General features: G+C 34.7%; 2 protein-coding genes across 3 annotated transcripts; one reads left to right on the forward strand and one right to left on the reverse strand.

The window, feature by feature from the left end:
* The first annotated feature begins 1,481 nt into the window (after positions 1 to 1,481).
* On the forward strand, positions 1,482 to 9,222 carry LOC128676473 (very long chain fatty acid elongase 7-like). Its single transcript, XM_053756605.2, has 5 exons — positions 1,482 to 1,855; positions 6,473 to 6,663; positions 7,642 to 7,713; positions 7,904 to 8,200; positions 8,535 to 9,222. The coding sequence occupies exons 1-5, from the start codon at positions 1,813 to 1,815 to the stop codon at positions 8,730 to 8,732; spliced, it is 801 nt and encodes a 266-aa protein (XP_053612580.1). The 5' UTR covers positions 1,482 to 1,812; the 3' UTR covers positions 8,733 to 9,222.
* On the reverse strand, positions 9,217 to 26,221 carry LOC128676472 (integrin alpha-PS3-like). 2 transcript variants are annotated; one of them, XM_053756603.1, is made up of 21 exons: positions 26,014 to 26,221; positions 24,750 to 24,886; positions 24,046 to 24,128; positions 23,711 to 23,828; positions 22,324 to 22,482; positions 21,356 to 21,460; positions 19,510 to 19,598; positions 18,543 to 18,767; positions 17,895 to 18,009; positions 17,152 to 17,316; positions 16,478 to 16,657; positions 15,303 to 15,427; positions 14,577 to 14,640; positions 14,179 to 14,302; positions 13,430 to 13,765; positions 12,746 to 12,830; positions 12,107 to 12,169; positions 11,317 to 11,449; positions 10,689 to 10,755; positions 10,188 to 10,305; positions 9,217 to 10,011 (listed from the first exon to the last, which is right to left on the reverse strand). In XM_053756603.1, exons 1-21 carry the CDS (start codon positions 26,178 to 26,180, stop codon positions 9,736 to 9,738), a joined length of 2,934 nt encoding a protein of 977 aa, XP_053612578.1. In that variant the 5' UTR covers positions 26,181 to 26,221; the 3' UTR covers positions 9,217 to 9,735. The 2 variants fall into 2 exon arrangements, with proteins under 2 accessions (XP_053612578.1, XP_053612579.1); XM_053756604.2 differs by lacking the exon at positions 21,356 to 21,460 and having other exon boundaries at positions 9,717 to 10,011.

Below are 26,221 nucleotides of genomic sequence, written 5' to 3' on the forward strand. Positions count from 1 at the left end.
GGTAATTTATGTTTTATTTGCAACAGTACAAATCATCCCATGAAGCGGTGGTGTTCAAGTTGTTAAGACCGTCTTGTGATTGAAAGGTTCGAATATTACTCGTGCCTCATGACACATCAACAGAAATCTGACTCATGTGTAGTAGTTTTTTTTAAGCTGTTTGATCACATTTCGGGACGTAACCATGACTCGATCGAGCGTCTCGTTGTCCAACGCAAGGTTGAAGGCACTAGGCCGCGCGGAGGGTCGCCAATGAAATGGACTGACCAGGTGAAGTCGCTGGTGGGGGAACCTATACTCGAGTGCACCAGGATGACTATAAGTAGGCAGAGATGGCGGGACATCGTACGGCGAGCTACACCTGCCTCCCAGAATAAAAAACCATGTTGACCACGGCCACCCTGTCAAGAATGATACAAATAAAATGATGAGATGTAGTAGTTTTCATATACTTCCATTTATTTCCAATGGAGTCCTCGTGAAAACTTGGTTGAGGTCACTAAGTATAGGTGTATGCGATTACTTGCTACTAGACGCGGTGTGTAGTCTAAAATTTATGTCAAATACCTTAATCAGAAGGCGACTTAATCTGATACTAAATCTAATTCTAAATCTGCGACTAAATCTGACACCAAAGTTAGTAATTAACACTCGAAAAGAGAGAGACGCTTAACAGAGCCAAGAGTGACAGTTAAGTCCACGTTTAACTGACTGGTGGACTAATAAAGGGAATTAGCTAGCTAATATTAAATAAGTTTGCGAGCCTATCGCCTACGAGAAGAATCTGTAAACTATCCCTTGATTAGCTTTTACAATTTGCGCGAAAAGAAGCAGGTTTTTATTTTGCTCCCAGCATGGAAGTCTTGCAACGGGGCTCGTAAATTAATTTTCATTCAAAACATTATTTTTGTCACGTCTGTCTTGTCTACCTAGAGTGATTTTGAAAAAGATATGCGTGTCAGTACTTAGTACTATTGGCTTGGTCTAATTACTAATGAAACTCAGTATCTAAAGGAGTACATCACTTAATAGAAAGTCACAAATACTGACTTTATCAAAAGCAAATAAAAAAAAATATTTTTCATAATTATTAGATTCTATACTAAATCGTATCAGCTGACAAGTTTGTTATGGCGATCAAAAATCTTTCAACATGTTTTGACGTGATTGGAAATCAACTCATTTTCATCATCTACAAGCTTGATCATAAAATTTGTCAAATATCACCGTGTTTTTGTATATAAATGTCAAGTAGTCAGAATTTAGTAAATACTTATATCAGAAAACAAAATGGCGGGCCCTGGGCTCCGACACGTTCAACTGAGGAAGTAACAGATGAGAGAGAATTATACTTATATCAGAAACAAAAGACAGAACAAAAATTAAGATCACATGAAATTTGCTTTCGATAGTCAGTACGTTTCTATTAAGACAAGCGATAGCGAATGTCGAAGACCAGGCACTGATTAACTTTAGTCTTTATATATATATATATAACTATTACTAAAGCTATATACAGCAGTTTCAATTAGGTAACATAATAAGAAATAGTTAACAGTTTAGATTGCAAAAAATGTTGTATAAAAAAGGTCGGTTTAATTAGCAAGGAACCCTAAATTTCTGTCATTTTAAGTATAAGAACTTTGTGCAGACTATCATTCGCCCTTCTTTAGTCACTATTTAAAAACTAACGGAGGCATTTATACACTTATACGTGTTTCAGCCTCTCCGTGTGTTTAAAATTCTAATCTTATTTTCATAAACAATAGTTTCTTTTTCGGAATAGTGCCAATACCGAGCTAATACCTTAAAATGGACTCACCATTGAAGTATATAGTGGGATTCCCGGCGAAGCGTGAGTATATTTTTAAATTTATTTCTGAAAACATTTGCAGTAAAGTGAATACGATTGAATAAATTTTTCAAGTGATAGATAGGAATTTTCTTTAAACTTTCACTTTGTCTTCTGCCCATAGGAGTAATAAATTACTTGTTGTTGTTACATAAGAAATAAGTAACATTAGCACAGGAACTGACTACAATAGTAAAAGTAATTTAGGTTGAAATTGTAGACATATATTTGGTGTTCAGAAATATAATCGAAAATGTATGTTAGTTCAACTCAATAGATCGACGTGAGTATGACACATAACAGACTTTACAGAAAGAAAGAGAAATGGCAAGATATGATGGAAAATGGTAAGGAAGATGTTGATGATATGTTTTAATTGACTGCCACTAATGTATTTAAATAAAACATGATTCAACTCAGCAGATTGTTAAACTACTTAATTGATTAAAAGCTCTGACTTCGTCACTAAGCATGCCTGTATTGAGGAGGGCAACAAAAAAGGAATATCGTCATCATATTATCGTGTGTTTTATTGCTAGGTAACATTGGTGTCAGAAAATAAACAATCATCCAGAATACACTAAATATATCGAAAGTGTAACTAATTATATCCAGTCGATATATTTTATAAAAAAAAAAAAAGTTGTAACTTCGCCTTCCGTGCCTAATATTTTCATGTTATAAAAGTAGATAAACAAATTCTAAATCACCTCATTTTAAAGCTAGTATTTTATAGTAATTAAATCACTAATGTTGTGTAATTTGTTTATACAAATGCGTCCCGCACAATCATCGGCGACCACGGCGACTGCTGCTTTATTTATATTAGGAAAAATGTGTGGTATTAAATTTCAAATTACAAGCTAGGTATGAATGAAGTTGGAATTAATGCGTTCACGGTCATATTGTAACATACAACATGAAAAATTGAAATAACAGAAATTATTATCGTACCGATAATCGAAAGTTTGTGAGGGAAACTATTTCCGCACTACTGGATATATTGTTATTAAATTTAGTACACCGGCCGCCCCGCTTTCGCTTGGATAAAAATATAATAAATTATATACTTTAACCTTCCAGAAATCACATTATATATTGTTGAAAACCGTATGAGAATCCATGCGGTAGTTTTCTAATCATATATGTACGCATTTGTAAGGATATCGCACCGGTGCTATAAAGTTAGATGGAATTTGAAATATTCAGCGACATACTCCAAGATTTTAATGCCCACGCTTGGGCAACGTGGTCATGATCATGACCCTTGAGTGTAAAAACACGAGTATTTAAGTGCAGTAAATGCAACATAGTCAACAGCGAGTTATGAGATGTTTCTCATTTATTTCTCACCATATTTTATAAGTGCATAGCATAGCTAAGAAAACATTACATCGAAGTAATTTTCTTACACATGCGTGGTGCATAGACAGTATTGACAATCTTGAGAATTAAAGGGAAATGTCCAAAAATGTATTATCTTAAGCTTTAGAGAAGGCATGTTAAGCAGTCCCGGTTGTATTTGCAGTCGTACCAAAACCCAGCCAATCCGCAATGGCTCGCGTGATGGGTCATGGCCCATACTCCTTATCCATCCGTAAGGAAGGCCTGTATCCCAGCAGTGGTGACGTTTAAACGGAATGAAATAAGCGTGAAAATGTGTAAAAATATAGAATTGTATGTCAGAAATAATATCATGCAGTGTGCATATCCTGGGGGAATATTGGGAAAAGAGGTAACCCAAGTCTTGTTTTAGGTTATGTTCTACTGTACCAAAGTAAAAAAAAAAAAAACAAACAAAACAAACAAAAAAAACGTAACATATTTAAAATTTCAGCACGTTGTCGAGCTTAAATTAGCGGGCGTGTTCAATATAAGTCTTGTAAATAGAAGTTTGTAATATTTTATTTTGAATCTTGTCAAATTTCAAGATGTTTTTGAAGGGCAAGTTTTGATTAGGTAGCTGAAATAGCAGAATATGCGACATCCTGACCGTTGACTTACAAAAATAGCTAAATAGCTAGATTTTTTGTGACGTTTAAAAACGAAAGCTATTACTTTGAATCTATTTAACTGTTCCTTTTTTAGGAAATAAAAAAAAAAACAGAAATTGGTGGTAATCGTAGGGACGACGACGAATAGCAAAAAAGATCGAACACGATCCGGTCATAGGTAAATGGTAACATATAGGTAAAAAAAATAATAATTTCTGTGCATTTAGATTTACACAAAGACGCTTTTTATTTCCTTCCATCTTAAGGTTACAGGTTACACTGATGACACCAAAATTTCAATATGAAAGTTAAATTTATGCTAACTAATTTTTTGTGACCGCGTGAGTTTTTGTACTAGTTTTGGGGCAAAAAAGGTTATGTAGCTAGGTAGGTATTTCATAGATTTTTTTGTAGAGAGTAGAATTTTCAGGGTTACCACTATTTAGCAGTAGAATTTGTAAATTAATGTCTTCTAGTCGAGTTTTTTGACCATTATTGACTACGGTTATAACTCAACGTTGACCTCGTTAGTCTATTTAGATGCGGGCAGTTGGAAATTCAAATTCAAATCATTTATTCAGAAATTAGATGTTCACAGGCACTTTTTCACGTCAATTTTTATATTAAAATAGTTATTTCTCACAAGCTACAAACTACTGGCATTTCGGAACGACCACTGCTGATAAGAAATGCCGAAAGAAACTCATTTGAACAGTGTTGATCCCTATCATGCCAGAAGGGCTTACCATTATTTCTTCTTACAATTTTTCTAATAATATATGAAAGTACATAATGTACATAGTCAAAGAGTATATCAAAACAGGCTATAATTGTGATCCGAGTAAAAAAAACCCCAAGGGATACGATATCAGGTGAGCCACAGACTAGATGACACCGCAGTCACACTAGGAGCCGTGTTATGGAGATGGCATGAAAACCGAGCAAACTGGGGCTTCTTCAAGCACAGCCTGTGTGCTGCGGTTCTATCCAGTCTATGGCCTGAAGACTGTTTAGAGACTTCCAGACTGTTCAGGGTAGACCATCTTGTGGCCTCACGTGCAGTTTTTCATATCAAATGTTAAATTATATGATAATCCTCAAAGCTACAAACTGAAAAATAAAACCATTTAATAATGTTGCTCCCTTGGTAGAAAGAAGACTTTCTGCAAAACGGTATAGAAAAAAAACATTAATATCTATCTAAGTACATAAAAAACGAGTCTTTTATGCAAATTTTTAACACCAGCTTATTGTAACTTTAAGTGGTTTATTGTAATTTGTTTTATTTTCACTGTTACATACCTATTTGTGATATTATGCAATGAGTAGCAATATAAATAAGAGTGAATTATTAATGATAACAATATAGGAGTAAATGGTGAATTATCACCTAATAAAGGTCAAAAATCAAATTAAAATCAAATCATTTCTTCAGAATTACGGTATTATAAACGGTACTGCTTTGCAATACAGAATTAAAATATTAATAAATAATTTCACAACCTAACAAATAAATATAAATTAAAATAAATTGGTTACTTTCCAAGTGTATATTAAATCAAATATTTTTTGTACGTATGACAGTGATATTTTATGACGTCACGGATTTTGTAACTCCGTTGTTTTATAGGTTTTGACACTGACGTGTGTTGAAAATTCATAAAATTACTAACGTAATAAATCGTTACGCGTTGATCCGTCGACGTGACGGAGCACGACTGAGCAATGGGACATGGCTCCTAAAGCGTGGATTTTGTTTAACAACGTATTTACTTGCGTCATAGTTTGGAGTCATTAGAGAACAATGTATGTTTTGTTTCATTATGATCTACTGTCAAAGTGCACTAATAGAAAATACTGGTATTTTAAATCAACTCAAGGCCTATCTATAATCAACTGGTTTTGTTTTTAATCTTTGGTACTGTTGTTGACGTAATCATAATGTGTGTTATTGATGGTATACATAGATAACAGGGTTGTAAAATGCATATTATAACAAGAGAGGCAATTGTAGTGGCGTAGTATAAGCTCAGAGGTGTCATGTATCAAAATTCGTTGGTTCTAATTCTAACGTTTGCGCGCCATTTCGAATCGGTGTTACCAGTCAATAAATTTCCGATGCTATTCGAGGATTAAATGTGTTTTTTTAGAGCACCTCAAGCTCACTAGGGATTTGTTTTGAAATATATGATTCATAAGGATTTTATTTTAATTTAATTTCTAAAAAAATAAATTCTTAACTACTTAATATTAGCTTTAGATTCCCTTGAGGAATGTTTTAATTATTTTTCTCAACGTGTTGTCCTTATTATGTGCGAAGACCTCAAATCTATAAATGTAGGTATATGCTTTTGTCCCATATACTATGGAGTATACAGACATATTTATCTATTATCCCAACTAATATTATAATAATTAAAAGCATGTTTGTTTGTTATCTCTTCACGTGTTATCTACTCAACCAATCTTCTTGTATATATACTTCCGAGTCGCTCCGCGGCGCGAGTTATGTTAGTACAATGCGAATCTGTGTACATACTCGTATATCTCCTGTCCGCGACACCTCATATTGTAAATTCCATTTTTATGCTTGATAGCCATTAATATTTTTGTATTTTTTTTTCAGATGCTTACGTAGACGATTGGTTCTTAATGTCATCTCCGATACCGGTCATATTAATATGGATTTCGTACTTGTTATTTGTATTAAAAGTCGGACCTGCGTACATGAAGAACAGAGAAGCGTTCAAACTATTCAATTTACTCAAAGTATATAACTTATTCCAAGTTGCATTTTCTCTAGTTCAATTTTTAATGGTAAGTAATGATTAAACTATTTTCTGTTTACTTGTATGCTAATATTTCAAGTCAATTACATAGGTACCTATCCCGGGAATTTATAGAATCGAAATGATAATGATTGATAAAAATCTGTAGACCTACCATCAACTTTTACAGAACGATTCCAATGCAACTCAGTTCAATTTAACAACCTAAAATGAATCGCATTCATACAAAAAATTAAGTCGATCGTACGAGTTTGCGATGCAGGTCAGTTTAGGTCGTAAAGTGGATCGCGCTAAGAGATGATGGTAAGCCCCCTGTCTTGACAAGAAAAGCTACAAGGAAATGTGATCAATCGATTAAAACTCCTGAAAATTACCTTCGTTCCAGTAATTCTCACTCAAATCAAATCAAAGATTCTTTATTTTTCTTTGAATCTTAACAAGTTCGGAGGGCGAAGTGCGGGTTAGCATTTCACTTCACACCATCGAATCGATTCGAAACGAGACACAGCGAACCAATCACATTGCATCATTGTAACGCAACGACAATCACACTGCAATGTCATTGGTTCGCTGCGTCACACACATGGATTTAGTAAGTACTTCGTACAACAAAGTACCTACTAATTCCATAGTCACACGTCGAATCAATTCGATGGTGAGAAGTGAAAATGCAAACTCTTATTTCACCTTCTGATCTAGATATGTTACATTATACATTGACAGGTTTCAATAAAACAAGATTGTGGAGACTGGTGTCTGAACTAAGCAGAGCCTGTATCTCTCACTAGTATCTACAAATAGTTCAACTCCAATAATAGTGGTCTAGTACTTAAAATTTGTTTGTTGAATGTAAATATCCTGTATAATTACTGTTATGTGCCAAAATAAATAATAAATAAATAAAAATCTCCCAATTTCTAACTGTGCGATCAATATTTCAACGCTACTCACCATTCTTTTGATTCATTTTCGAATAAAATATGAATTGTAAGTTTGTACATTGCAGGCTTGGGAACTAGTAAAACCCGCAGGTTACATCGGCATCACATGCGACGAAGACGAACAATCACAGAGAAGGGTACATATATACATTTCAAACTTTATTTACCAATATGGCATAGGGCAAAAGCATTAACTACCAGTCAACCTTCGAGAAAAACTGAAAGATAATTCAATAAATCAATAACTATCTTTTACATTAGTCTAATGTAATTCGTTTTATAAAAACATGTAAAAAAAAATTCAATGTATTACTATTAATTTTGCAGCTCAACCGTTTCATCTACATCTACTTTTGGGCTAAATTCTCCGAGTTAGCCGACACTGTGTTGTTCGTATTGAGGAAGAAGCAGAACCAGGTGTCCTTCCTCCACGTCTACCACCACAGCATCACCCTCTTGGCCACGTGGTACACGCTGAAGATCGAGCCAGTGCAGGCCACCGCATTCTTGGCTTACATCAACTCCTTTGTCCATGTAGTCATGTATGCGTACTATGGGCTGTCGGCGTTCCCAGCTCTGACCAAATACTTGTGGTGGAAGAGATACATCACCGCTATGCAAGTGGTAAGTTTTAGTAACTTCTTTGAATGCGTCAACGTCTACGCCTGTCGTTTTCAATACGTTCACTTTAATAAAAAAGTAAAGTTTTATTTACGTACATAATTGGGTGTGATTTTCATTATTAAAAACGTTTGTATCTACTACTTTTTTATTTGAAAATTATCTCAAAATGTTAACGAACAGCTTTGATTAAAATTTTTCGACTGGCATTTTGAATACCGTCGTATATTAGTAGTCCATAATTCACTACTAAATAAATTAAATTTATCGTTCTTTAAGTATATCTAAATTGCAAAAGGATCAAGATCATTTATAGTATTTTTTTTCTTTTTTTCAGTTCCAATTTGTCTGTGTCATCATACACGCCGTTGGAAATTACATCTACAGCGACTGTGCCCCATCTTATATACTGCTTTTCACAATTATCATCAACGAAGCACTATTCATATACCTCTTTGGTGAATTCTTCGTCCGGTCATACATCACACCGAAAAGGAAAGCCGATAAAGCTGAAAACGCCGTGAAAGCTGATTAAAAGCTGTAATAGCGTTAAACTTTAAGCTCTGTGCAACTATTGTAAATTTGAAAAAAGAACATTAAGAATTTTTAAACTTGGATCAGCGAAAGCCGACAAAAATGGCGGACGCTCCAGACAAAAAATAACCGTAAAGTTTCTTTCAATGAAATTAGGTTATTTTTTTTAACAAACATGGCTGACAATTCTCTATGGTACATATTAATTATGTATGTTATATTGTAATGCTATTACCACATACAATTCAATTTCAGTTGCTATTATCCGCGTACTTGTAACGGTTAGATAATATCCCAATATCCCATCATAAACGACCTGTTTATTTTTTTTTAATGTAAACAAAAATTCAATTTATTAATAGTGATTTAAAAATAAATGTAACGTTATGTTAATTTGTCCACCCCAAAATAATTGTAAATGTTACTTTTGTTTTGTATATCTTATTCTTACATGTTTTTAAATAGTTACCAATAAATGACGTTACTGGATATTCTATTTGTTTATTACTTATTAAATAATGCCTTTATATTGTAAAAAACAAAAGTCAAAATTCACACTTACAAACATCAAATTGTTTAGTTTAAACTGTAACAGCTAGTGTTCTAGTTACTAAACATACAATTGTAATTTTCTCACGTTGTGTACACGATAGAGACATTTATTGCATGAAAACGTAGCCCCTTGCATGTCGTATTAAAATAATTAAAATCGCAAAATGCCAATTTTCTACCTTCTTTCCACAAAATCACAAATATCTCGGAAAATTGAATCTATCAGTAGTTTGTTCCCTTTTGCTTGGAATGCCATAAAATTAACTAATAATGAAAATAATTTTAATCATATAGGAATAACGATATTGACTATATAATACTTGTGTTACATACGGGATATAAGCGTAGTTTGTTTTCTTAAAATTAAGTACTACATAAAATTAAATAACTAAAAAAATTCTCTTTGGTATTCAAGTTAATTAAAACTAAAGAATAATATAATGTAATTTTTCTTAATCAGTATCCAGTTCTATTAACTCCTGACTAGCGTTCAACTCAAACGTGGATGCGTCAAACTCGAGAGTTGACGCGTCGAACTGCGTTGAGTCGTCTTGGCCATCTGTGAATGCGCACGCGCCGCACTCCGCTGCGGTTCCCGCAGTCGATGCCGAACTGCCTTCGAGAGCGGACGTATTGACAAGGTCTGAAAGGCTTTGCTCCTGTTCTGTATTTTTGTCTTCAAGAAGGCGTTTCAAATCTTCTTTTTGTGGTCTTGAGAAGAAGCCGAACTGTTAGAATTTTACCGAATATGATTGAGAAATTGGCTGACATTTACTTAAAATCAAAGCATGTCTATGTCCTTCCTGAGACAACATAATAAAAATGCATTCATATATATTCCATCTGCACATCAAACCGAATTGATTAGAAAATATAAGAAAATTAATTAAATCTAAGTGATTACCTTATACAGCACAAACATGATGAGAGCCAGCAGAAGTATTCCGCTAACAACTGCTACTATCAAAGGCCAGAGAGGCGGAGCCGGGTCGAGAACTAGTGTGGTTCTCACCGACGAAAACCTGTATTAACGATATATTAAGGCTTAGTGCCAACATCACAACAAATTTCTTATATTACTTAGTGAAAAATAAAAGAAATTGACAAAAATGTGATGGATGATGGCGCTAGTGTGCTAGATAGCGCCCATATGTTCTTGCGGCGAAAAAAAAAACATGTAAAGTGCCAGCTTTATGCTCGTTTTCAGAAAAGTCCATTAAGGAAAAGGGCTATGTACTAAACACTCTTCTCATAGGTGATGGCTGCTAACGTGTCAATATTTTCTCTTGATTCCACAAATAAACCCCACGATATAATAGCTAAACGCTTTCGAGTTTCGCATCTCATGACTCAGTCTGCCTCGTAAGGAATGAAGATGTGTTACTGTATCTGTATAATTACTCACTTTTCGAAGGACAGAATATGCATTTCGGAAGTAGCATTATATGTCACGTTTTCGAGTAGGAAATCACCTGTAAAAAATTAAATATGTATGTATAATATATAGCAATTATATAAGTTGGTATATCAAATTGATTTAGTCCTACACTATCCTACTAATATTATAAATACGAAACTTTACATATGTAATATGTGTATATACACATATTACGCAAAATCTATTGCATCAATTGTTATGAAATTTGGTACATAGATGATCCCACACACATATAGGGTACTTTTTATCTCGAAATTCCCACAGGAGCGAAGCCCTGCGGCGCGGAGCTAGTAATATATAAATATAATGCACTCGCGTTTTCGACCGACTAACGATGTCTTTGAAATATACGTGCTTACGGGGGCAAAGGGCAAAGGGCAAAGTCTAGGAAAATCGGAAAACCAAGCGGAGCTAAATGAGTAAATTATTTCGAGTCATCAAGTTTCCCGCTGTACGGGAAAGGACTGCATCCATTTTTTTATTCCATTCTTCAAATCTTTCCAATTCTGTCTAAATCATCGCGCGGTCACCTAGTTTTTAGTTTTCCAGTTTTCCGTTGATTTATTGCAATCCATAACTATTTTTTAATACTAACCAAAAATGTGTAAATCAATGCGTAGCGGCACCACCACGGATATCGTGTGTTTTGCTCGTATATTCCACTGACAATCCATGTATGGGCTGGCCTGTCTTTCTGCGCATCCAGCCACCGGACTTGATAAGTTTATCTAAAATAAAATTTGTGATGTTAGTTAGTTAGTAGTTTGGAAGCGGTGGCGGTGTAATGGTTAACCTACAGAATCCTACACGTGCCACATGAGTTTCTATACCAATCTGACTCATATATAGTAGTTTTCATCGGCCACCACTTGCTTCCGGTGAAGGAAAACATCGTGAGGAAATCTGCACACTGGTTGATTATTAACTTGTGTGTGAAATAGAGAAGGCAATGGCAAACCACTCCATTAATAATGCCAAGAAAGTTGTTTTGTGTGTTTCATTCCACGTAATGACCACGACCCTGAGCCATGAGGAATACGACTATGAAGAAGAAGATGTCAGTTCAAGGGCATATAGACTAAAAACTTAAGGATTTACCGATATCGTTCGCGTTGGTATGGGCACGTTGGCACTCAATTAAGTCACCTGTTAAATTGCCTTTAAGTCTACTTGAAAAACTCGAGGGTTTAAATCATCAGCAACATGGAAAAAGAGATCCAGAAAGTAATTATGAATGGACATTTATGAGGATACCCCAAATAAGAATTTTATATATAGCTGACGTCGACAAGCTCGTTACAGTTACAAAGAGAGCTTATTATAGAGGTAGTGTAGGAAGGTCAAGTTAAGGTGTTAGGTCAAATTTAGTTTTGTTTATGTGTTACCTTGTCAGGCCTGCGCAACACTGCTTTCAAGTTGAACCAATTAGATGGGCCAAAATTGCTTATCTGAAAATTTAAAATACTAATAGAAATTTTACAAATCGCTTCCAATTTCTTGTAGGTATTTTATTGAATTTATAATTTTGCTTCGTTGATATTTCTCCTAAATATTCATTTTCCATCTTTTAATTTAGTTGTAGTATTTAGGAGATGATAAAACTAGAGCCAGGTTGGAAACTCACAACAAAATTTATTGACGCATTGTCAACGCGTAACCGTAACGTATAGTGCTTGAGTGAGTGAGTGATATAGTAGCTATGGTTGGCAACATAATCGAGTATTTTCGGGAAGTATAAGGCGACTGGTTCGAATTTCAAAGTGGATAATTGTCCAAATTCGGTTAGTATAGGCCTCAGCCCTAATGCTTCGTAATCCTCAGTAGTTTTGACGTACCTCGACGGACAACGAAAATATTGTATGGAGATTCGACGAACTTCGACGCATGTCAATGTAACCTATGAAAAATAATAGAAAAGCAACTGAATAGATCAATGGAGCCGAGCGCGAAGTTGTATGGACAGAGTGAGCATATTCCGTCAAACGGTCGGGTGTGATGGTGGAACTAAATCTCCGTGAAATTACCTGATAATAATGAACAAATGATACGTTTCCTGCGCCGTATAGTGTATCTCTGGATACCTGCACCGTCATGTTTGGTAGGGCCTTTCTAAAATATAATAAATACTGGTGTAAAAAACAAACTACAAATACCTACCTATACGAAGTGGTGATATACCTATACGGTACTTTAGGTAATCCTTTATACAAAGTTTTAAATAAATGCTTCTAAAAAGGACGCTCGTAAGGTTCCGTATTTGTTACAGTGCAGAGGTCACGATTGGAAACTACTTTTTAATTTGAACTTTACCGTATTTTACCACTTCACTATGTTTATAGGTATTTTGTTATGTATACTATTATTATGAAGAGGTAAGCGTTTGTGAGTTTGTATGTTTGAGGCGGGTAATCTCCGAAATTACCGTACCAATTTCAAAAATTCTTTCACTATTAGAAAGGTACATTATCCAAGATTGCTATAGACTATATTTTATATATGATAAAACAGTAACAATACATGTTTCTGGTTAGGTAAAGAGATAGTATATAGTCTTTTACGAATAAGTTTTTTGACTACAGAAAATCGATGTAACTAGGTACAATGTGAATTAATTTTTGATTGAATCTGAAAAATTTGTGGATCGTTTAGAATCTGTGTTAGTTAAGCCAGTCAATCAAATTGTTTTTAAATCATTTAACACTACATACCCGGTTACACTAATATTGGCTACAGGATGCACTTTCAGAAGCAATTCTTTGACAGTGACATTACTGCCATAAATCATCTCCACGGTTACAACCATGTCGGTATATGTACTTATATATTCATATTCCAATTCAATATCAAATATGGCTGTATCGTTTCTCCTAAACAAGGCTGGGAGGCTACAGGTCATGTTGAAGTCATGCAGAATACAGGATGTGGGGACCCTTTTAGGGGCTTGTGGCAGTGTGAGGTTGAACTTAATTCCATACGCTGGTTCTTCATGGTTGGTTATAGTCACTTTAACTCCTAGTTTCTGGTCTGACCCCGGGACGTATGGTCTGCAATGTATAATTGAAGATTAGTATGTCCCTGGTGATTTTTTGCAGCGGACCCTCCTTCAACTGTATGTTCATGGAAAATTTAAACAAATGAGATTTATGATAGACTAGCTTTCTTGCCCATATATATATATATATATATATATATATATATATATATATATATATATATATACTAATTTACTAATAAGGAGTTAGGAGACAGTTCTAGATACATGCTTATCATGATAATGTATTATGACATGAAAACCCCAAAAACTCTGTTATGTATTGAAACAACTTAGTTATGTATTGAAACTTTAACACATAAATAGTCTCGACTAATTACAACGATGTTTTCTTGTCAGATTTAAATAAGATTAAATGCTATGCCAGTTAAGGAATAATTATAACCTAAAAATACTATTACTTACGAATTGAAAGGTTCGAGAGTCAAATTAAGAAGTGGTGTACAAATCATATCTTTGCCGCAATCATACATCATTTGAAACAGTGATGAAGCTTGTAAAACTGAATCTTCGGCGAGGCGTGCGGTATCTGAAACGTTACCTCTACATATAGGATGTTAAAAATTACCTACGAGTATAATGTTAAATACACACGAAATGTTGTCTTACCAGTTCGTACGCATGTAAGTATTTCGTAACACCATGTGCTTATTTCTTCATAATTTTCTCAAAAACTGTTCGGTCAATTTTTCTTTCAAAGAGAACCATTGATTACATCGATGACAATAAACTTTCTATGGTTATTTAAGTTATATAAACAATTTTGAAAAATAAAAAACTTGACCCAACACGCATTTTCTCACCTTGTGACGTCACTAACTTCAGCTCATAAGAAATTGGGATCGGTTTTGTCAGGTCTGATGTCACCTGTAAAAAAATACGGTTTTAACAGAATAATTAACAAACATAGTCATAATTTGTAATAGAAGCAATGTAATTTTTTTTCCCAGTCTATACAACGGCGGAGGACGGAGCAATGGTGTCGAATTCTAAGACTGCGTCTTCAATTAAACAAACAAACATTGCGCACTAAACCTATTCTCAATTGAAGTATTATATAATGAAATAATTAATAAGATATTATCTATGGGCCATGTGCAAAAAGATTCCAATTAATCCATACAAATATTATAAAGAGGTAAGAGTTTGTGAGTTTGTATGTTTGAGGCGGGTAATCTTCGAAATTACCGAACCGATTTCAAAAATTCTTTCACCAATAAAAAGGTACATAACCAAAATTGCTATAGGCTATATTTTATTCTCAAAATTCCCAGGGGAGCGAAGCCCCGAGCAATATCTAGTTATATATAAATGTAAGTACACAATAAAGGCTTTCAGCTGGGAACACGTGAAATTGAGTGCCCTAAAATAGGACCACTTCATATCCTCCCGTGGATGTCGATTAAGGGACACAAAGCCTTAACAGCTGATAGGCAACGATAGCATTCTCAAAGAGGGTTGAGGCGGGCGGCCGCTTGTAATATCATAGCTAAATCTTCCAAAGAGAGAGAGAGAAGAATATTACTTACGTTGACCATTACTACGTGTTCATCACACATTTCTTTACCAGGTGAGAGGGTGATTATATTGCTGGTGTCTTCTAAAATAGAGGCCCTTTTTAGATCTGGATCTATTGTTTTTATTGCTTGAATATCTGAAAACAAAAGTATTTTCAACACAATTTTATATGTACGCAAGGAAAATAAATATATGTGCTCGTATTTGTACAGATATTATACACAAACTAAATAATTTAAAGTTGAATATTACAACTGCTACAGTTGGAATAATATCTCGAATCAAATCTTCAAGGAAAGAGTGGACTTTACTTTTTTTTTTAATTTCGTGGCTCCATCGTTCGCCAAAACGATGATTTTGCCAACGTCAAGGTTGAAATTGACACGGAATATAATATGTTATAATGATATTATAAACACGGATCAGTGTGTAACCTACAATATAAAAGTATATAAATATATTATACATACATATATACGGATAAAGTAAATAAAAATTATAAGTAGATATTATTATTTTGTATAAATTTTGCCAATATAATTATAAATGGAGAGAAAACTAATGTTAATAGAAATTGCATATTAACAGGTCTTGGGACATAAGGGGGAAGCAAGTCGTATAGAGATTGAGAAAATTTTGAGCATTCAAAAAATATGTGATCAGGTGTACCCTCGTCTACGCCGCATTCACATAGCACAGAGACATTGCATGCGCCGTCAACTTTGACGCTAACTTCAATGTGCGCAAAAAACTTAAAGACAAAGACAAAGATTATTTATTTGCAAAAACATGAGTTTACATTTTTTTACAATGTGGTGTTAAAATAAAAGCATAATTCTACATGTTTCACCGTCCACGGGTATTTAAATGGAGAGCATTCTATCATCCCACAAAACAAAATCGAATATATAAAAGTAACTAAATTAACTATTTTTTTATCTTAATCTATCATTAAAAAATCGTTCAAATTATAATAATATTTATCAATCAGCAAGGACCTGCTTGGGTGCTTTTTAAATAAATTTAAATTTAAGTAAAGTACTCCATTTTGTCTGTGGCGCGCCAGTTAAAATCAACGACAAATTTGACGGTGCAACACAGCCTAAATGTCAACAAAGTATCAACGCTCTGCGTTGACGCAACCCAGCTTCACGAAGCAGTGGGGCCGCGGTTTTAAAATATTTACCTAACTTGGCGTGATGGTTAACTTGTGGACGAACTGACAGACAAAAGTAAGCCGTGAAGTTTGTGGGATTCTCTGGTAAATCCGCTATGTCTTGCATTTTGATGGATGCCTCCACTTTGATAGTGGGGGTACACTTATAAAGGTACGCTGTTCCGCTGGCGTATGCTCCTATAGCCACATCTGTAAAGATTGTATTCTTACTACACATGTTACATGAAAATTGTTTTTTTTTTCTATTTATATCATATTAGATGTTGCCCGGGGCTTCGCTCCCGTGGGAATTTTGAGATAAAATATATGTTCTATAGCAATCTTGGATAATGTACCTTTCTAATGGTCAAAGAATTTTTGAAATCTGTTCGGTAGTTTCGGAGATTATCCGCCTCAAACATACAAACTCACAAACTTTTACCTCTTTATAATATTTGTATGGATTAATTGGAATCTTTTTGCACAGGGCCCATAGATAATATCTTGTTAATTATTTCATTATATAATACTTCAATTGAGAATAGGCTTAGTGCGCAATATGTATGTTTGTTTAATTGAAGACGCAGTCTTAGAATTCGACACCATTGCTCCGTCCTCCCCCGTTGTTTTGACGTCCGTCGAGAGATGTCAACCTATGGAAAACAAAGCAATGTACTCAGACAAACAAATGACGGAATACTTACCATTACAATAATTATTGTCGATATGCCCTTTAGATATTGAAATGCCGAAACCACTCGACCCCTCTGCAGTGATTCTCTGGATGTAGTTTCGTTTCAACCCTTCTTTGCTCCCCTGGTATATGTACACCACTCCGGAATCTTCCCAAGGAGCTCCTATTGCCACATCTAAAAATATTTTTATAACAGGTAATAAACAAACAAACTTAGGAATAGAATATTGCATCTAGATTGCGTATCGCCGTTGCCGCCATGGGAAAAATGTATGGAAAATATCGTTCCTACCTATATAGCGTACAATACACATACCTAATACCTGACTGGGACGCAGTCGCTACTCAAGACGTCTGATCTCATTACCAAGAAAGTATTTACGTAACATGGTTGGAATAATTACTGGTCATTGTGCACTAAACAAACACATTTACAGACAGCCCACTATGAAGGGCTGATGATATGAGACTGAAGAAATTGCAAGCCACCTCCTCCTGGAGTGTCATGGCGTCGCATCAACAAAAGAAGAGTTCCTGGGAAATCCCGGGATCATGAGCGAAGCCTGCCGTACACCATCGGCGGTGCGTACACCTCCGCTTCCTGAAGGAACTGGGCTGGCTAGAATAATCAGCAGCTTAAGACTATATACGAGAAAGGGCCCAAACAAGAGGCTTACTTGCGGAAAATAGTTCTCGAGGGATGTAAAGCAATTAGTAGCGTAACATATCTTACTAATATAAGTATATTTTTACCGTTAAACCCGTCACCGTCGATGTCGCCGAGACTGGCTATAGCGCTCCCAAACCTTGCTTTGCTTGCTTCGTTTCCCAACACGTGTGTAGATTCCTCTAGATTAAATGTGGAGTTCTAAAAATAAAATATTTGAAATATATAACTTAGAATAAATTTTAATTCTTATTTGTAAGTATTTCTAGGCTACAAGACGATTTTGTAGGTGATTTACTGCTTGGGGCATAAAACACGTCATTGTGTCCAATGTTCTCCCTTTTTTATACACGACTAGTTGTTGCCCGGGGCTTCGCTCCCGTGGGAATTTTGAGGTTAAATAATTCAAATTCATTTATTTCGAAATAATATAGCCTATAGCAATCTTGGATAATGTACCTTTATAATGGTGAGTGAATTGTTTAAATCAGTCCTAATATATTTATTATTATTTATTATGGTAGCCCTTCGGTACCATCACTATATAATATAGACATATTTTACCAACGGCGTCGCCCGCGTGAGTTTCCCACGGGAACACATATTTTTTCGGGATGGAAGGTTCCTTATGTCCTTCTCCATATTTAAAATTACATGTAATCAAATTTTCAATTTCACGCAACGTTACAAACAAACTTACTTTTGCTTTTATAATGTTAGCTAACATTTTTCACCTTTTCACGGTTGAGGTAACTGAAAACAGCGCCCTGGTCATATTTGAATCCACCGTTTTGTTTTACATAATTAGGCGCGCCAACCAGGAGGTCGATTCTGTCGTCACCATTTATATCCACACAGCATAGCGTTGCTCCAAAATAGGATCCCACTTGTGGACCCACGAGCTTAGCCTTGATCTTGATAGGGTTGGACTCTGTTATCACTGGTTCAATAATCAACACCTGAAATTTTACGGAAGTTTCATTTGATATTTAATATACGTAAACGTAGTGCGAGTTTTCAAATTGAACTGTGGCCACGTGGCAAGAGTTCAGCTATATTTAAATAAGTGTAAAATTATATAGAGTAAAAGAACATGTTGAAACGGTATTTTTTAATATTAAGTATATAATATTTTTTAATAATAAGGTAAGTATTTAAAAGTCTTTATCTGTCTCTGCGCACTTTTAAAAAAAAAAAGAAACATTTTTAGAGATGGAACTCAAAATTATTACTTTTATTTCAAGATTTGGCGCAAGTGATTCAAAATTGAACGCGAAAAAGTGTTGACAAAGGTATAATATTTAAATATTTTGACTAAAATCCATTCTTGCAATGTGCCATCACATTGCAAGAGTGGATTTTAGTCAAAAAATTTTAGTAAAGAAAAAGTTAGTTGACAATAACTAACTACTAATAGAAAATACAATCTTTACATATTACAAAACTTAAGTCATCTGCTGCGTCTGTCTGTCTGTTCGCGATAAACTCAAAAATCGCATGAAAATTTGTACAGTAGACAGATTTTCATGCGATTTTACCAACAGATAATGATTCCTAAGGAAGGTTTTGGTGTGTAATTTATTAAGTTTTTATACGAGCGACTGGTCTGTTAATTTAAGACAAAGTAGAAAACTCAGGGCTTCGGCGCATAGCGGCTGAGGGAGCACCGGGAATACGCTAAGAAGATCGATAGGTACTTACTTGTCCCAATCCCATCTGGGATCTCGGCGCCCCTCCCACTTGCAGGAATCTGCCGTGCGGTTCAAACATGGCCGAGTCCACGCTGTACCCTGGAATCAACATTATCAAATCAATCTCTTTTTCTATTCTTTTATATTAGTTATTCTATTGTGTATATACATATATTTATATATATATATATATATATATATATAAAATATATGTATATATATATATATATATATATATATATATATATATATATATTGCAGTTAGTACATATATTTTTCACTATTATATTTAATTCGTTTATTTTTACACTTTATTTCATCTGGACCTATGCAGATAGGTGCAGGTGCGATACCTGCTTCTGGTGATGGAAAATATCGTGAGGAAACCTACACACTGAACTGATGGACAGTTTAGTTCACGAGTGTGAATGCGGCTACCTGCCACTAGAAGGCGGTAAGTGTCATATCAGATGCCTTTATGCGACTTGAATAAAATCTGACACCAGTGCTAGTAATAGTCATGACAAGAAAAAAATATTAAAAACAGAACAATACTCTGAATAAATTATTTAATACTTTACAGTTAGTGTTACTATATTTTGTAGTCACGATTAGATTACAAGCTAATGATAGAAAAATGGCTATTTTTATTTTATTTTATAAACACAAAAGTCTATCTTGGTAAACAATGCGTGCACTGCGTTATTATTAACAAAGTAAATGTTGAAATACTTTATATAATTTATTTGACAACTAAGTGTTTAAATAATAATTGAACCCATTATCAAATTAGGTAAATAACATTATCATATGTTTATAAACATTACTATCACAAATGACTGACTCGACTCGTCCCATACCATAACTATTATAAAGGCGAAAGTTTACGAGCATGTTTGTTACTTCTTAACACTCGCACGGCTTGGCCAATTTTTTTGTAATTTGGTATTCAGGTACCTAGGGCATTACATACATAGGATACTTTTATCCTGAAAGCACGCGATTCACGTAGGATTTGGTCAAAAAGTCTGATAGAAAATGGCGCTTTATAAAGTTGATGGCGCTACACTGTGTATAAAAATGTATTTTTCAAAAATAATTACTCGGGTTCAGATACAAAATGAATAAAATTTCAATTTTTCTGTTCTGAATCGTAATCCAAATATTTAATATCTAAGTAGATATTTTAAAAATAATAATTTTAGGAACGCTAGTAATGCAATAATGACATAATATCAAATGAAAGATAAATAAAATATCTGTTTCTGTGTTAGTTCTTGCATAATTGTCGTACAAAGTAAGTACTTAGTACTTTTTAAAAATGCCATTTAAAATTGGGATCGGTATTTGGCCAAAATCTTTGGTCAACAAAAAAATAAAACGAAGATGTAGCAGTAATTCAATGAAATTATATTGCCTTTTTGGATTTTACAACAAAAATAACAAATTTGTCAATTTTCATATTAAAAATCATTCGGCGGGAATCCTTGTATATGTCATTGTGCAAAAATATTTTAAATTAAGGAATGCAAAAATAAACTTTTTTTTTGTTGGTTGCCAGTGCAACATCAATCCTGAACAGTATTTGATCGATTGACCTATTGATTGATTGGTTTAAAGATCAAACAAAAGGACAAATCACACAGTTTGAGCTAGCCCCAAAGTAAGTTCGAGACTTGTGTTATGCGATACTAACTCAACGATACCATATTTTATAGATAAACATCCAAGACCCGGGCCAATCAGAAAAAGATCATTTTCCATCATGACCCGACCGCGGATCGAACCCGGGACCTCTCGGTTCAAAGGCAAGCACTTTACCACTGCGCCACCGAGGTGGTCAATTGATTGATTACCAAAATAGTCGTCAGGACCCAAATCATCAGTGAAGTATGGGTTCGCTATCGGCTGCTTTCTGATAGTGGGTCCCCTCTCCAAAATGTAGTAATCGACTATTCCTCCTGCGAGACAAGTTCATCATTACAAATACATACATACATATATACATCGTTTGTATGTGTTTGTTTCTAAAGTAGGACCAATTTAATAAGTCACATTTGACATCTGTCAGCGTATAGTTCGAATTGTCAAAAAATGTCTTCTTTTGTTAGTATTGTTAATTTCAAAGATTTTGGATAAACCCCCCTTATCTTTGATTTTTTGTAGTTCTGATTTTGTAACAATAAATATTGTACGCCCTCCGTTACAAGGTTACATTTATGAATTTGGACGAAGTGTCAAATGTGACCGGTTAAATTGATCCTACTTTATGTCACGCAAAATCCACTAGACCAATTGTTATAAAATTTAGTACACGGGTAGAACATCAGCTGGAATAACACATAGGGTAATTCACACGAGAGCGAAGCCGTGGGACGCAGCTAGTAATGTATAAAATAATTCATATACAAAGGTTCCGTTTTTTTGGATACGAAACTAAACATTTAATACCTACTCAACTGGCCTGAGCCTACATAGCTTCCGTGAATGTTGTACGAGGCGGCTAAGGGATAAGAACAGCCTCAGTTCATAGGCAACGACACATTCACAAAAACAAAAAGTTGACGTCGTAAAAAATGATTTCTTCACGTGGACTTTGAGCTTTAACGCCGGATGTGACGCGTTAAAGCTCAAAGTGAAACCAGGAGAACAACAGAATGAGAGAGAGAGAGTGATAGTGATTGTCGATACCACCAATTAGAGGAACGGGAATTGAGCGGTAGTTTGCAAAACCACAGTCGAATCTTGAAAATTTTAAGGTTATTTTTACGCGGACGTGGATTTCGGGCGTCGCAGCCCCGAGATGAGAGGCAGAGGAACCAACCAGTATTCTGCAAGATGCCCGGTGCTCCAAGCAGGACGTTGCTGTCGTCAGTCACCTTCATCGATAGCCCGGCCAGACCGTACGCGTAATAGTTCAAATATTTCCCACCATAATCTTCATACACCTTCCTGGAGCCAGGGGAGGTTATAGCTTGTTTCTCTGTAATGAGAAATATGAATCACCAGCTGTTGCCCGCAGCTTCGCCCGCGTTAATTTTGAGACTGATATAGTTATTTTTCAGGAACGAAAATTATCCTATGTCCTTCTTCATACTATAAACCACAGCTATGCAAAATTTCAAGAATATTGGGTAGATACAGCACGAAGAGATAACAAACAAACTTACTTTCGCATTTATAATATTAGTTAGGATTGTCATTACAAATATAGGATGGTATTTATATCATCATCATCAATAAATTTAAGAACGAGGTTCTTGTCGATGGAGTATTGATAATTTCTCTCTGGTTTTACCTCCCTATATTGTATAAACGCTGTATGCTATTTATCTACTCAACCAATCTTCTTGAAGTTTTACATACATGTAGTTTGAAGTATGGAGAATGACATAGGGTACTTTTCGCTATATCCTATTTTTCTATTTATATATCCTAACTAATATTATAAATGTGAAAGTAAGTTTGTTTGTTACCACGCTTTATCTACTCAAACGCGGGCGAAGCCGCGGGTAAAAGCTAGTCCGGAATAAAATAAAAAATCGGTCAAGTACGAGCTGAACTCGCGTGATAAAGTTTAAGATCTACAAGCAATTCATTGGGGCGCGTTTCAATTGCTCTGTCGCGCTCCATTACGACGACGCACCATGTTGTATAGATCCGTCATGTTCCGTTATTTTCTATAGTTTGACACTGACATGAGTTGACGTACGTCAAAACTTCATACGATTTCTACGTTGTTCATTCTACGCTGTTCTGTTCAACTGAGCAATTGAAAACGCGCTTTTATTTTGTATTTTTTTTACAATAGCGCCATCTTTGAAATCTTACTCGAATTAAGCAGAAAAACAAAAGCGCGCACATTTAATAGTAGCGTACCTATATTACCACTTTGTATGTAAATATAGGTATATTTTGTAACATCCTGTATATAAAAAGAGGATGCTGACTCACTGAATGCTTATCAAAACTTTAGAAATCGGAATAACAAGGCGAATAGAAAATTTACAGCGCTGTTAGTTTTCATATATAAAAAAAAATATTATATCATTTTTTGTCCATTGAGGTACAATTTCGTAGATACTCATAAAAACGCAGGCCAGAGCAATCTGGCGTGTGGAGCGGGCTGGTAAAGTACCTAACATATCTATTCTATATATAGACATGTTATATATAATTCAGATTTCAATTTTTCAATATAAACGACTAACCTTTCCCTCCCAATGGCTTAAGGACCTGATTTCTTCTAGTTGTGGTGAACACGTAGCAAGCGCCGATTGTCAAGAGATGGGTGTCCCTGTATGGCTCAGCCCACGATGGAGCACAGGCCTGTACAAACATATAAAACTAGCTGTTATTATCAACTATCTCCATATCACAAATCACTTAATCCCATGTTTAGTTTTGAAGTGGAAGATAGACAAAAAAACCACACTTTTATATTTACTTTAATTTGGCCGATTACATAGTATATAATATCAAACTAATCGAATATTCGGCGCATCTCACGGTAAACCTTAGATTACAGTAAATACGGTAAACTTACAAATATTATTTTGTTCTTTATGGCACCGACTGTTGCTCCAAATAACATATCCTTTCTCAAAAACGTGCTCGAACCGAATCCTCCTAAAACAAAAAAAAAATTCCATTCCTTTTATCAAGAACTAATTTACATGCAACAACGGCATTCTTAAAACGGGTTGACGTCAATCGGCCGGTCGTTAAATCACAGCCAAATAATCTAAATTTAAATGTTTATTTTGATCCTGGGCATCGAGGCACAACCGTGAAAGACATCGGGAATGAAAATCGGGATCTAACAATCCGTCCAGTAGATTTTGCGTGAAATAGTAACAAACACAAAACTTTCGCATTTATAATATTAGCACGATTTAGGCCAAGCAAATTAGAAAAATCAATTAAAATTATGTTGTAAAAATCCATAAAGGGATTATTGATTTTTACAACATAAAAATAAATAAATATATTAGGACAAATCACACAGATTGAGCTAGCCCCAAAGTAAGTTCTAGACTTGTGATATGGGATACTAACTCAACGATACTATATTTTATAACATATACATATAGATAAATTATATAGTATTAACATCCGAGACCCGGGCCAATCAGAAAAATATCATTTTTCATCATGACCCGACCGGGGATCGAAACGATCGAACCTCTAGGTTCAGAGGCAAGCACTTTACCACTGCGCCACCGAGGTCGTCAAACAAAAATTACTTACTATCATTGCGCGGATTCAATTGTTTACAGGTCGAGTTGTGTGATGATGGATCATTCTGTATGGAGCATGTGAACACTTGTCCAGACTTCACGATAGGGCTGCCTGTACTGTTAGCTTTTGGAGCGCCCACGATCAATCTGAAAGCGAAAAACTCCTGTGATAAATGAATATAGGTATGTAGCGACTAATCACACTGATTTGTCGCCCTGGTTTAATGGTCATCATTACTGGAGGTCCCGGGTTAGATTCCAGGTCAACATTTCAATGTTAACCAGGAATGATATTTTTCATATTGACCTGGGTTTTGGATGTTTATCTCTAGGTATATGTATATGTTATAGAATATAGCATCGTTGAGTTTGTATCCCATAACACAGGTCAGTAACTTTGGAGCTAACTCAATCTGTGTTTTTTCCCTTTATATTTATTTGTTATTTATTTTGTTCCAAACAAAGTTCGCGACTTATCGTATATTAACTAACGATACTATATTCTATAACATATACATATATAGATTTATAAACATGCAAGACCTAGGACAATTTGAAAAAATAACACATTTACCATCATGACTTGAGCGGTGTCGAACCCGGGACCTCGAGCGAAGCAGTCTCACATGATGACCGTTAGACCACGGAGGTCGTCGACTCTGTATTGAGTGATGACTTTGTCTTGCAGTTGTTCGTATGTTCTTAGATTGTTATGATCAAGTGACATGCTTGACCATTTAAGACTATCGACGATCGAAGTTCTTTACAAATGTCATTTTTTAACACAAATCTTATTGCATTCTATGTGTGGCAATAAAATTATGATTGTCAATAAACTAAATGTTTCTGTTCCTGGGTGCACTAACAAGTAATAATGCAATGTCATCTAAACTAAACGTGTGTATAAAATTTCAGCTCAATCGGTTGACGATGGTATTTTTTTATTTTTTGAGGTATGGTATTTTTTTAAATGTTTTTCACTATTTAAATTATGACAAATCTCTATATGAATTGAATCATAATACTATTTTTTGAGTATGTAGGTATTGGTTTTTTGAAAAAAATAATAAAATAATTCGTTATAGGTAATATTGCAAACAAAATTTTTATTTGAAAAATATAATAATTTTCAGGTGCCTATAAATTTGAATCTGAATGACCGTCTATAATATTTTTAAGAAACATTTAATTTTTTACTGTTTGAAAAATTTTGTGATCAAATTATGAATGCAAAAAAAAGTGGTTATTAGTAAATAGGAATTTTAAAAACTCACTTATTATCAGTATCTGTCAAAAACACCGAATATCCGAAATATTCCGCGGGAGTTGGCGGCGAAAAGGTCACTTTTGTGTCGACATTAAACAGTAATCGATTATTCACTATACCACAACGGACATAGTCTAAATACAAAAAACAAAACACAGTAATGTAATGAAACATTGTAAAGTTAGTGTCATGTCCGTGCTCCGAATGTGCTAAAA

The sequence above is a fragment of the Plodia interpunctella genome, chromosome 16 (assembly GCF_027563975.2).
Source record: "Plodia interpunctella isolate USDA-ARS_2022_Savannah chromosome 16, ilPloInte3.2, whole genome shotgun sequence".
Taxonomy (NCBI): Eukaryota; Metazoa; Arthropoda; class Insecta; order Lepidoptera; family Pyralidae; genus Plodia; species Plodia interpunctella.